This window comes from Bubalus bubalis, chromosome 20, assembly GCF_019923935.1.
Source record: "Bubalus bubalis isolate 160015118507 breed Murrah chromosome 20, NDDB_SH_1, whole genome shotgun sequence".
NCBI classification, from domain to species: domain Eukaryota; kingdom Metazoa; phylum Chordata; class Mammalia; order Artiodactyla; family Bovidae; genus Bubalus; species Bubalus bubalis.
Window position 1 is genome coordinate 65,119,767 of NC_059176.1, and position 13,464 is coordinate 65,133,230.

The 13,464-nt window shown below is 43.2% G+C and overlaps 1 protein-coding gene and 1 long non-coding RNA gene across 2 annotated transcripts; both read left to right on the forward strand.

Annotated features, from left to right (window-relative positions):
• Positions 1–3,032: 3,032 nt before the first annotated feature.
• Positions 3,033–6,334, forward strand: LOC112580932. Its single transcript, XR_003105290.3, has 2 exons — positions 3,033–4,146; positions 6,016–6,334. It is a non-coding gene; the product is annotated as an uncharacterized LOC112580932 (long non-coding RNA).
• A 3,505-nt stretch (positions 6,335–9,839) lies between these two features.
• On the forward strand, positions 9,840–11,337 carry LOC102393546 (spindle and kinetochore-associated protein 2). The gene has a single exon (XM_006070639.4). The coding sequence runs from the start codon at positions 10,451–10,453 to the stop codon at positions 10,949–10,951; it is 501 nt and encodes a 166-aa protein (XP_006070701.1). The 5' UTR covers positions 9,840–10,450; the 3' UTR covers positions 10,952–11,337.
• Positions 11,338–13,464: the final 2,127 nt, after the last annotated feature.

The following is a 13,464-nucleotide window of genomic DNA, read 5'->3' on the forward strand; positions in this document are numbered from 1 at the left end:
CCCGGACGCCCGGAAACGCCTCGAGGGCGTGGCCGAGGCGGGCTGAGCCCTCTGGGGCGGCACCGGGAACCTGAGGGGCGCCTTACACCCTGCCCCGCGTCGGTTATTTACTCTCGTACTGATTGGACACCGAGGTCTCAAGACGTTGCCTTGGGCAAACAGGATTTGCGTCCACGCCCGCTTGCTGGCACCTTAAGCAACTGGGACTTCGCAGATTGGCAACTCCATGCTGTTGCGGCTTCCAGCGTACCCCTTCCGCTGCCTCTGTTACCTTTCGGAGTTGGGAAAGTCCCCGCTAAACCCCCGCTATTCTCTCCTCCAGAATCAAAACCTCTTGGGAAAGAGTTAGCGTTAACAATGGCTCCAACAGGCCTTGAATCAGTAATTACTAAGTATTATAAGACAGTACAATTATTTATAACAATGTTTTGTCTTTTCTCTGCCTGAGATGCCCTCCTCCACACCCTTCCACTCCTCTCTTGGAGCCCTACCTTAACCACCCTCTATGGAATTTGACCTTGAGCGTATTTTGGAGGAGGATTTAAAGTGCAAATACTCCGCTGTGCCTCAAAAGACGGGTTGAGGATTAGGAAGAGAAAATAATGAGCAGATAATGACTGATTCAGAGTGCTCTGCCACCTTGGCGAGCACAGACATGAGCCTGGGGTATCCTTGGGGGATTCCACCGCTGGTTTCACTAGCAGTTTCTCAAAAGACTCACAGAACTACAGTTTCAGGCGTGTGTCAGAAAACAGGAGAAGAGAAATGGGCTTCTGGAGAAAATTGGGAAATTGAGGACTCTGGATTTTATCAATTAAGACTGTGAAGACCCATTGATTTGCCTTTAGAAGTGTTAGGGGAAGCACACTGATCGAAACTGCCAACCCTGGCCAGGCACCATAACAACAATTTTCATGAGTTGTTTTATGACCGGAGATCCTGGTAAAGAACATGGAACTAAGAAGTCACCACCAACGGGAAGAGTTTGGGAAACGACAAAAGGAGACACCATGTGTAGGACTACCTCCCAGAATCGTTGTCGCTGCCATCATCTTGGCTGAGCAATGAGAGTGCAACCAGGAAGGACTCTGAATCAGAATGCTTGGCCAAAGATAACCTGGAAACGAATCCCATCTGCCTGTTCAGTTCACTTCAGTCACTCAGTCATCTCCGACTCTTTGTGACCCCATGGATTGCAGCACGCCAGACCTCCCTGTCCATCACCAGTTCCTGGAGTTTACTCAAACTCGTGTCTGTAGATTAGGTGATGCCATCCAACCATCTCATCCTCTGTTGTCCTCTTCTGCTCCCACCTTCAATCTTTCCCAGCATCAGGGTCTTTTCAAACAACTAAGTTCTTCACATCATGTGGCCAAAGTATTGGAGAGTTAGCGTCAGCATCAGTCCTTCCAATGAATATTCAGGACTGATTTGCTTTAGGATGGTCTGGTTGGATCTCCTTGCTGTCCAAGGGACTCTCAAGAGTTTTCTTCAACACCACAGTTCAAAAGCCTCAATTCTTTGGCACTCAGCTTTCTTTATAGTCCAACTCTCACATCCATACATGACTACTGGAAAAACCATAACTTTGGCTAGAAAGACCTTTGTTGGCAAAGTAATGTCTCTGCTTTTTAATATACTGTCTAGGTTGGTCATAACTTTTATTCCAAGGAGCAAGCATCTTTTAACTTCATGGCTGCAGTCACCCTCTGCAGTGATTTTGGAGCCCCCCAAAATAAAGTCACTGTTTCCACTGTTTCAGCATCTATTTGCTGTGAAGTGATGGAACCAGATGCCATGATCTTAGTTTTCTGAATGTTGAGTTTTAAGACAACATGTTCACTGTCCTCTTTTATTTTCATCAAGAGGCTCTTTAGTTCTTTGTTGCTTTCTGCCATAAGTGTGGTGTCATCTGCATATCTGAGGTTATTGATATTTCTCCTGGCGATCTTGATTCCAGCTTGTGTTTCATCCAGCCAGACATTTCGCATGATGTACCCTACATATAAGTTAAATAAGCAGGGTAACAACATACAGCCTTTACATAGTCCTTTCCCTATTTGGAACCCATCTGTTGTTCCATGTTCAGTTCTAACTGTTGCTTCTTGACCTGCATGCTGATTTCTTAGGAGCCAGGTCAGGCAGTCTGGTATTCCCATCTCTTGAAGAATTTTCCATAGTTTGTTGTGATCTACACAGTCAAAGACTTTGGCATAGTCAATAAAGCAGAAGTAGATGTTTTTCTGGAACTCTCTTGCTTTTTCAATGATCCAAAGGATGTCAGCAATTTGATCTCTGGTTCCTCTGCCTTTTCTAAATCCAGCTTGAACATCTGGAAGTTCATGGTTCATGTACTGTTGAAGCCTGCTTTGGAGAATTTTGAGCATTACTTTGCTAGCATGTGAGATGAGTGCAATTGTGCAGTAGTTTGAGCATTCTTTGGCATTACCTTTCTTTGAGATTGAAATGAAAACCGATCTCTTCCAGTCTTGTGGCCACTGCTGAGTTTTCCAAATTTGCTGGCATATTGAGTACAACAGTTTGACAACATCATCTTTAGGATTTGAAATAGCTCAACTGGAATTCCATCACCTCCACTAGCTTTGTTCATAGTGATGCTTCCTTCCAAAGGTCCACTTGACTTCGCATTTCAGGATGTCTGGCTCTAGGTAAGTGATCACACCATCATGATTATCTGGGTCTTGAAGATCTTTTTTTGTATAGTTCTTCTTATATAATTCTTGCCATATCTTAGTATCTTCTGCTTCTGTTAGATCCATAATTGTGCCCATCTTTGCAAGATATGTTCCCTTGGTATCTCTAATTTTCTTGAAGAGATCTCTAGTATTTCCCATTCTATTGTTTTTCTCTATTTCTTTGCACTGATCACTGAGGAAGGCTTTCTTCTTTCTCCTTGCTATTCTTTGGAACTCTGCATTCCAATGGGTATATCTTTCCTTTTCTTCTTTGCCTTTCACTTCTCTTATTTTCTCAGCTATTTATAAGGCCTCCTCAGACCACCATTTTGCCTTTTTTGCATTTCTTTTTCTTGGGGATGGTCTTGATCACTGCTTCCTCTACAATGTCACTAACCTCCATCCATAGTTCTTCTGACACTCTATCAGATCGAATCCCTTGAATATATTTGTCATTTCCTCTGTATTATTGTAAGGGGTATGATTTAGGTCATAGGTTCTCTTATTTGCTAGTCTTTAATGACACATTCACAGGATGGATTGAAGCATTCCCTACCAGGACATAGAGAGCTACAGAAGTCTGTAAAGCTCTGCTAAAGGAGATAGTGCCTACCTTTGGGCTGCCTTGATCACTTCAGAGGGACAATGGGCCCTCATTTACAGCCATGATATCCCAGAACCTGGCCATATGCTTAGGAATGAAATATCACATCCACACATCATGGCAGCCTCAAGCCTCAGGAAAGGTATGCTGTGCTTAGTCACTCAGTCATGTCCAACTCTTTGTGACAGGCTCCTCTGTCCATAGGGATTCTCCAGGCAAGAATACTGGAGTGGGTTGCCATGCCCTCCTCTCAGGGAAGGTGAAGAGAGCCAACCAGACTCTTAAAAGGGCTATGGCTGCATTATGTCAAGAAACACATAATAAATGGACCCATATGCTACCCATAGCCCTCATGAGGGTACAGGCAGCCCCTAAATGGCCACTACTAAGCCCTTATGAAATGATGTATAGACGACCATTCTTAACTTCTGATTTTTTTTTTTTTTTTTTAATGAGGACACCAATGAACTCCTAAGACATACAATTGACCTGGGAAGGTTTCAACAAGAACTGAGATATGGAGAAAGGTCTTCCTAGGCCACAGGAGGACTTAAAAAAAAACCCAAGTAGAGCTGGGGGACCAAGTATTAGTAAAGACCTGGCAAGAGAAAGGGAGTCCAAGCCAGATGTCTGAGAATTGGACAGGGCCATATCAAGTTGTCCTAGTAACCTCAACTGCTGTAAAAATGAAGGGTCTATCTGCCTGGGTCCACAATTCTAGAATAAAACCCTATGGCCTTACAGGAGGGAGAGATGGGGACTGAGACTCCAAAAGCAGAGGACAACTATTCCTGTGAACCTGTTGAAGACTGCTGTTCAGGTGGAACACCATCAAATCTCCCTCATGTAAGTCAATGCATCTTATGATGTTTCTCCTCTTTCTTATCATGCCTTCCTGCACAGCTATTAACTTCTCCCTTAATGATGCATATACGCTTGAAAACCACACTGCTGCTTAACTCAGTGTAACCGCCCCTTGCTGAATCTGCATTAGCAGCAGAAGTTGGGGATATGTCCAACCTATCCCAGGGTATCATTGGCCCACCATTCCAGCCCAGCTACATGCTGTCACCCAGTGTACCTCATCTGGTCATGGCATGGCCTTTTGGATAAAAGGGGAGAAAAACTTCATGCCTTGGTATCAGCAACAGCTGTCTTTATTTACTCCCATGATAACATCTGCAATCCCACTCAGGCCCTTAATTTCCCTCTTGACTAACATTCCCCAAGTGACCTTCCCTGTCTGTCTCAAAAGTGACTCCCCAACAGGGGTGTCTGTGGGAAATCTGGACAACTCACAATGTGGGGTAACCTTCAGTGTCAGAGCTGATGGAGAAAACTGGGATCTAGGAATTGCTCTAGGGTATTATGATTTAGCCCAAAGCCTGGGGATTAGAAGTTCTGGCAGAACTGACACACTATACCTATCCATGAGCATGAGGCTCTCCTCAGTTGCCATTAACCAGTCTCAAAAAACCATGTTTTGTTCTGGACAACAAAAAACCACACCTGATCATTCTAATTTCTAAATCAGACAGGTAACTCTGACCCCTGTTGTTCCCTTGTAGGGGTCCCCACCGCTGAAAACATAACCCTATGGTGGGAACCTAAACAAAATACTCTCTAGCTCGAGGACAGATCCCAGGATGCCTCACAACACTTGAACCCCTTCCTAAATGCCCTCACTGCTGTGGTTTTGCAGCAAGTGTTGTGACAGTCTCCTCCCAGCTGCTAAAGGACGGCCCTTGTTCCAGTTGTAAGGCAGATGGAAACCCTGTCCCCCTTTGGTAAGGTTGTTTTGTTGCCCAGCTTAAGCCCAGTCATGGTGTCTACTTCATATGTGGGGATAAAGCTTGTTGATCCCTGCCACCTTTTTGGACAGGAGCTTGCCCTCTAGGGTGTGTCATGCTGTACATAGATCTGGCCTGGAATAATACCTCCTTGCCTCCACCACTATTACCCACTAGAGGTTATGTCATGCAGTGGTACTTAGCCCCCTTTTTTGGCATTAGGGCTGACTTCTGGTTTGACAGGAGCTGCCACTGAGGGAACTGCTCTATATAAATTTCAGCAGCTTTCTACCAACACTGCTGTGTCCATAGAAAAAGCTACAAGGACCCTCCAACATCTACAATCCTGGTTAGAGTCCCTAGCCACAATGGTCCTACAAAATCTTTGGACTCTAGATCTACTGACTGCAGGGCAGAGTGGCACTTGTCTCTATCTAAAGGAAGAATGCTGTTTTTATTATAACCAGTCTGGGCGGGTCGAAGAAGATATCAAGGGGCTTTTGGAACAGGCCACAGAGATCTTGGATATGAGCTCAACAGGTGTATGCAGTTCTAGTTCTTTCCCTTCTTGGCTCCTGCCATTTCTGGGTCCAGCGATAACTATCTTATTAGGACTCCTATTGGGCCCCTGTATACTCCAACTCCTTACAAAGTTTATCTCCCAACAGGTTCCAACAGTTCCAAACCAAAGTGATGTTACTACAAGGGTTTCAGATACAGAGAGACTTCTGCTCTGCTGGGCAGGTCTACGCCCATGCACAGCAGGAAAAAGTTACAGAAGAAAGAGACCTCTGCCCCAATTACCAAGAAGTATCTTGAGTTTGAAGTCTCTCAGGGGGGAGTTGTTAGGGGAAGCACGGTGACTGAAACCGCCCACCCTGGCCAGGCACCATAGTAACCACTTGCATGGATTGTTTTTTGACAGGAGGTCCTGGTAAGGAACATTGAACTAATAAGCCACCACCAACTGGAGGAGTTGGGGAAAAGTCAGAAGGAGACACCACATGTCTGACCACTTCCTAGAATCTTTGTTGCTGGCATCTGTCTTGGCTGAGCAATGTATGCATCACCAGGAAGGACTCTTGAGTCAGGATGATTGGCCAAAGACAACCTGGAGATGGATCCCATCTCCATAAACCCCAAACTGCAAGCCACGTGGCAGAACAGTTCTCCTGGGTTCCCTTACCCTGCTGCTCTCCACCTGGGTGCCAATTGCAATAAAGTCTCTTCCTTCTATCAGCACATTTCTCCTCAGACAATTATTTTCTGGTGAGACAAGGGCCCACTTTTGGGGCCCTGGAGGGGGTCTCCCTTAATACAACAGAAGTAGGAATTTTATTCCCTCTGTCCTTGCTGTTTCTCCTCTTATTGAAGCAGGAGATAGATGGTCTTCAGGCTTGATATTTACAACTGGCCCCCTGTTCATACTTTCACCTTACCCAGAAGAATAACCATCATGGGAGAGTGGGGGGTCTGGATACTAAGTTCTTTTATAGAACAGAGAGGGAGAGGAGTTGAGGAAGTAAAGACCTTGTCTTGCAAATATCTCCTGAAATGGCCAACCTTAGGGAGGGAAAGTTTTAATCTCTCACAGGCAGAGAAAGCCACAATGAATGAAAACTAACCAAGTTGATAATATGGATCACAACCTTGTGTGACTCAATGAAACTGTGAGCTGGGCCATGTAGGACAGCCATGTAGACAGATGGGTCATAGTAGAGAGTTCTGACAAAACGTGGTCCACTGGAGAAGGGAATGGCAAACCACTTCAGCATTCTTGCTTTGAGAACCCCATGAACAGTATGAAATGACAAAAAGATATGACACTGAAAGATGAACTCCCCAGGTCAGTAGGTGCCCAATATGCTACTGGAGAAGAGTGGAGAAACAGCTCCAGAAGAAATGAAGAGGCTGAGCCAAAGTGGAAACAGTGCCAAAATGTGAAGATGTCTGGTGGTGAAAGTAAAGTCCAATGCTGTAAAGAAAAATATTGCATAGGATCCTGGAATGTTAGGTCCATGAATCAAGGTAAATTGGAAGTGGTCAAACAAGAGATGGCAAAAGTGAACATTGCCATTTTAGGAATCAGTGAACTAAAATGGACCAAAATAGGTGAATTTAATGGAGATAACCATTATATCTATTGCTGGGAGCAAGAATACCTTATAAGAAATGGAGTAGCCCTCATTGTCAACAAAAGAGTCTGAGATGCAGTTACTTGGGTGCAATTTCAAAAACAACAGAATGATCTCATTTCATTTCCAAGGCAAATCAGTCAATATCAAAGTAATCCAAGTCTATGCCTCAGTCATGAATGCCGAAGAAGCTGAAGTTGAATGGTTCTATGAAGACCTACACAACTTTCTAGAACTAACACCAAAAAAAAAAAAAAAAAAAAGATGTCATTTTCATCATAGAGTACTGGAATGCAAAAGTAGGAAGTTAAGAGATAACTGGCGTAACAGGCAAATTTGGCCATGGAGTACAAAATGAAGCAGGGCAAAGGCTAACAGAGTTTTGGCAAAAAAACGCACTGGTCATAGCAAACACCCTCTTCCAACAACACAAGAGATGACTCAACACAGAGACACCACCAGATGGTCATTATCTAAATCAGATTGATTTTATTCTTTACAGCCAAAGATGGAAAAGCTCTAGACAGTCAGCAAAAACATGACCGGGAACTAACTGTGGCACAGATCATGAACTCCTTAATGCAAAATTCAGACTTAGATCGAAGAAAGTAGGGAAAACCCCTAGACCATTCAGGTATGACCTAAATCAAATTCCTTATGATTATAAAGTGGAAGTGAGAAATAGATTTAAGGGATTAGATATGATAAACAGAGTGCCTAAAGAACTATGGACAGAGGTGAGTGACATTGTACAGGAGGTGGTGATCTAAACCATCCCCAAGAAAAAGAAACGCCAAAAGGCAGAATGGTTGTCTGAAGAGGCCTTACAAATAGCTGAGAAAAGAGAAGAAGCCAAAGGCAAAGGGGAAAAGGAAAGATATACCCATTGGAATGCAGGGTTCCAAAGAATAGCAAGGAGAGATAAAAAAGGCTTCCTAAGTGAACAAGGCAAGGAAACAGAGGAAAATAATAAAATGGGAAAAACCAGAAATCTCTTCAAGAAAATCAGAGATACCAAGGGAACATTTCATGCAAAGATGGGCACAGTAAAGGACAAAAATAGTATGGATCTAACAGAAGCAGAAGATACTAAGAAGACATGGCAAGAATACACAGAACCATACAAAAAAGATCTTAGTGATCCAAATAACTACGATGGTGTGATCACTCACCTAGAGCCAGACATTCTGGTATGCAAAGTCAAGTGGGCCTTAGGGACATCGCTATGAACAAAGCTAGTGGAGGTGATGGAATTGCAGTGGAGCTATTTCAAATCCTAAAAGATGATGCTGTGAAAGTGCTACACTCAATATGCCAGCAAATTTGGAAGACTCAGCAGTGGCGACAGGACTGGAAAAGGTCAGTTTTCATTCCAGTCCCAAAGAAAGGCAATGCCAAAGAATGTTCAAACTACCCCACAATTGCACCCATTTCACATGCTAGCAAGGTAATAACTCAAAATACTTCAAGCTAGGCTTTAATAGTGTGTGAACTGAGAACTTCCAGATGTTCAAGCTGGATTTAGAAAAGGCAGAGGAACCAGAGATCAAATTGCTAACATCTGTTGGATCATAGAAAAAGCTAGAGAATTACAGAAAAACTTCTGCTTCATTGACTATGATAAAACCTTTGACTGTGTAGATCATAACAAACTGTGAAAAACTGAATACCAGACCACCTTACCTGCCTCCTAAGAAACCTGTATGCAGGTCAAGAAGAAACAGAACTGGACATGGAACAATGGACTGGTTCCAAACTGGGAAAAGAGACATCAAGGCTGTATATTATCACCCTGTTTATTTAATTTATATGAAGAGCACATCATGTGAAATGCCAGGCTGGGTGAAGCACAAGCTGGAATCAAGATTTCTGGAAGAAATATCAATAACCTCAGATATGCAGATGCCACCACCCTTATGGCAGAAAGTGAAAAGGGATTAAAGAGTCTCTTGATGAAAGTGAAAGAGTTGAGTGAAAAAATAAACTTAAAACTCAACATTCAAAAAGCTAAGATCACGGCATCCAGTCCCATCACTTCATGGCCAATAGATAAGGGAACAATAGAAACAGTGACAGACTTTATTTTCTTGGGCTCCAAAATCACTGTAAATGGTAACTGCAGCTATGAAATTAAAAGACGCTTACTCCTTGGAAGAAAAGCTATGACAAACGTAGACAGTGTATTAAAAAGTAGAGACATCACTTTGCTGGAAAAAGTCCATATAGTCAAAGCTATGGTTTTTCCAGTAGTCGTGTATAGATGTGAGTCTTAAACCATAAAGAAGGCTGGGTGCTGAAGAACTGATTCTTTCTAACTGTGGGGCTGGATAGACTCTTGAGAGTCCTTTAGACTGCAAGGAGATCAAACCAGTCAATCCTAAAGGAAATCAACCCTGAATATTCATTGGAAGGGCTGATGCCAAAGGTCCAATACTTTGACCACATGATGAAAAGAGCCGACTCATTGGAAAAGACCCTGATGCTGGGAAAGATTGAAGGCAGGAGGAGAAGGGGATGACACTGGATTAGATGGTTGGATGCTCACTGATTCAATGGACATGAGTTTGAGCAAGCCTCAGGAGATTGAGAAGGACAGGGAAACTTGGCATGCTGCAGTCCATGGGTTCACAAAGAGTCATACGTGGCTGAGCAACTGAACAAAAACAGGCAGGGGGCAGGGATCCCTGAGGCAGGCCATTAGGGATGGGTTGTTGATAACTTACTGTGAATGGTGCAGGTATCCATGGTCTCTGAAGGAGAAAATTTTACTCTGAGACCAAAAGACAAGATCTCAGTCGATCAGAGCTTTGTGTAACAAAGTTTTATTTAAAGTGACAGGACAGAGAAAGCTTCTGACATAGATATCAGAAGGGGGTAAAAGAGTACCCACCTCACTGTTTTACACAGAACATTATATACTTTTCAAAGGCTGCTGATAATAGATAAGAAGAATACCTGGAGGTTGTAAGAGTTCCACTGGACCCTTTCCCAAGGCTTATATCCTGAGATAGCTTCAGTACAAGATTAAGTAGAAGGAAACCTGAAGAAGTGTTCCAGGCAACGCTTTTCTGCAAAAGATACATTGTTTTAAGAAACAGATTAACAGGCGAGATTTGTTACAATTATAATCATTAACATAGAGTCTAAGAAAAGTATTTTCATGAGTAAGCTTTGTTCTGTGTGCTCATTTGCTCCTAAAGAAAGGCCAGTTCTGAACTATTCAATATGGAGGTGGAGGTCGGTAAGCTGGAACTTATGTTCCAGAAAGCTGACTCTGATCTGGACTACATTCAGTACAGGCTGGAATATGAAATCAAGACTAATTATCCTGATTCAGCAGGCAAGAAAAATCCAGTTACACTTTTAAAGGAATTGTCAACAATAAAGTCTCGATATCAGACTTTGCACGTTTGTTTTAAACCAATTGCTGTGGAGAAGAAAGAGACTAAAAGCCGCATTTGTGCTACTTTCAATAAGACTATGACCTTGATACAAGAACTGCAGAAGGAAACAGACCTGGAGCTGTTACCGCTGACTGAAGAAGAGAAAACTGCAGCAGAGCAATTAAGGGCTCACATGTCAAACTTACGAGGAAGAAATGGACTTGCAAAAAGGAACTCTAATGGGAAAGAAATCAATCCCAGAAATTTAGGAAGATGTCTTGTTAACATTGATGACTATTGGTCGGGAGATGACAAAGGAGATTTGGCTTGGGTGGCTGGATAGTGATGCCTTCCACAGGAGAGGGGGATATGAGAGAAGGGTAGATATTGTATTAATAAAATTTAGCCAAAGGGGCAGAATGGAAATAAAGAGATTTTAAAAATATATGGACACATGCTTAGTAATTTCAGGCAAGGAAGTCCCAACACCATTTGTGTCTGGTTTTGTATAACTGGGATAACACAGATGTCCTGACTGACTTATTGCAAAAGAATATTATGTACTGTCAGTCAGTCAGATGTGAATGAACATGCTTGGGAAATTAAAAGTTAGAATAATATTTGTACTATATAGGCTTACCTGGTGGCTCAGATGGTAAAGCACCTGCCTGCAATGCGGGAGACCTGGGTTTGATCCCTGGGTGGGGAAGATCCTCTGGAGAAGGAAATGGCAACAAACTCCAGTACTATTGCCTGGAAAATTCCATGGACGGAGGAGACTGGTAGGCTGCAGTCCATGGGGTTGCTAAGAGTCGCACACGACTGAGCGACTTCACTTTCACTTTCATACATATGTAAATAATTTTATTGTTGAAAATTCTGATCGCAAATGTGGTCACATTATTGGTGAGACTGCCAATACGTGACTTAACAGTCTCCCACAATACCTAACTTAGTAGAAAGCTGGCTTTTCTGTGACAGCTTCACTTTTATTTTTGTCCTGTTCCTTCTGCCTGCCAATGTTGAGCATGAGCTCTGCTTCCTAATGCTGTTTTAGATTGTCCCTGTCATATTTCAGGGACCTGAAATATACCTTTGTTCTCCTCTAGTCTGTATTACTGTACTTGTTCAGTTCATTCTGCTGTAAATCTCTATATATGAACCTTCAAGTTGTGAACATTTGAAGACGTAAACGTGTGTTTTCCCCTCGAATCACATAAGTTAGCTCTGTTTGAGGAGGCACTGTTAGGTTTTGAGGCACAGGCCCCAAATGTAGGATGGTACATGAAGGTTGCAGCAGCCATTCAGAATGTAATCCAGTGCTACCCTGGCATTTATGATGAGAAAAAAAGAGCTACCACTCAGACATCACTGGATTGTTCTTTCAAGAAGGTAGACAGAATTGAATCCAGCAAGGAACCAGAACCTGTGCCATCAACTGCTGGTATGGAATCGCAGCTTGCCCTCTGTCTCCTGTTTCTGATGCCCCTTCAGCTCTACCATCTCCCACCCTCACCCCCTCCAGTCAGTAACTCTTCTTGTTCACTCAATACCAGCCCCTGTTGTTCTGTACTACTGTGCTTTTCAAGATACTGTACTTTCAGATTAAAAATGTTTTATTTCTTTGAAAAAAAAAAAAAAAAGAAAGGCCAATTCCTGGGCAAGATACATTGTTGCACAAGGCTTAAGGAAAGCATAAGCGAGAATGTTCGCCTCCTCCTTAAAGGGCCTTGGACTGCCTGCCTAAGTGTTAATGTCTTCAGGTAGAGGGGCAGGGTTCCCTGAGACAGGTCATTATGTATGATTATAATAACAAAAGTGGGCTTCCCTGTGGCTCAGATGGTAGAGAATCTGCCTGTAATGCAGGAGACTGGAGAAGGAAATGGCAACCCACTCCAGTATTCTTGCCTAGAGAATCATGTGGACAGAGGAGCCTGGGGGCTGCTGTCCATAGGGTCGCACAGAGTCCGACACGACTGAAGCGACTTAGCATGCATGCAGGCATGGGGTTTGATCACTGGGTCAGGAAGATCCCCTGGAGAAGGGAATGGCAACCCACTCCTGTATTTTTGCCTGAAGAATTACATGGACAGAGGAGGCTGGTGGGCTACAGTCCATGGGGTAGCAAAGAGTTGGACACAACTGAGCGACTAACACACTCACATAATAACAAAAGCAATAAAAAGCCAAGGTTATAGTCATATAGATTCATAATGGAGTCAAAATTGGCCCTTCCCTGCAACAACTACAGAGGCAGGGGATGCCAGACCATAATAAATATTGCTATCCCCCACACATAAAATCCAACTCGACTAAGGGGTGCACCCAGGGGATGGCCCTAAGATAAATTAACCAGTAGGGGTCAAAGTAAGATGACCGGCCAAGAAGAAGACAAAGACCCAAAAGACTGCCCTCTTACAAAGAATTTTAAATTCCCAAACACATGACTCTAGCAACTGCTTGCCCATGCGTCTTTCCACACGTACTCTGCTTTTCTAATACTTTCTTTGCTCTATAGCTTCTGACTCCTTGTCTGATTTTTTTCTTACAAAGAAACAAAGTCTAGAGACTTAGATTCTACACACTGACCCCTGTGTTCTAGAGGTTAGGATTCCTGGTTTCCATCCAGGCAACCAGTCAGGGAACTAAGTTTGATTCCCAGTTTTGATTCCCAGTCAGGGAACTAAGTTCTCACTTCCAGCTGCTGCTTACTACAAGCTACTGCTGTGTGAATCCAATGTTAATATCTGTAAAAGATGATGAACTCTTTGCTTTGAGGTGAATTCTCACTTGCTCTGGCATTTTGCAGCAACTCAATGTGTTAAAACTGAATGACTTCTTGGGATTACAGATGCA

Bases quoted from the DNA above. Each gene is read 5' to 3' on its own strand.
- LOC102393546 (XM_006070639.4), top strand. From the start codon at position 10,451: ATGGAGGTGGAGGTCGGTAAGCTGGAACTTATGTTCCAGAAAGCTGAC.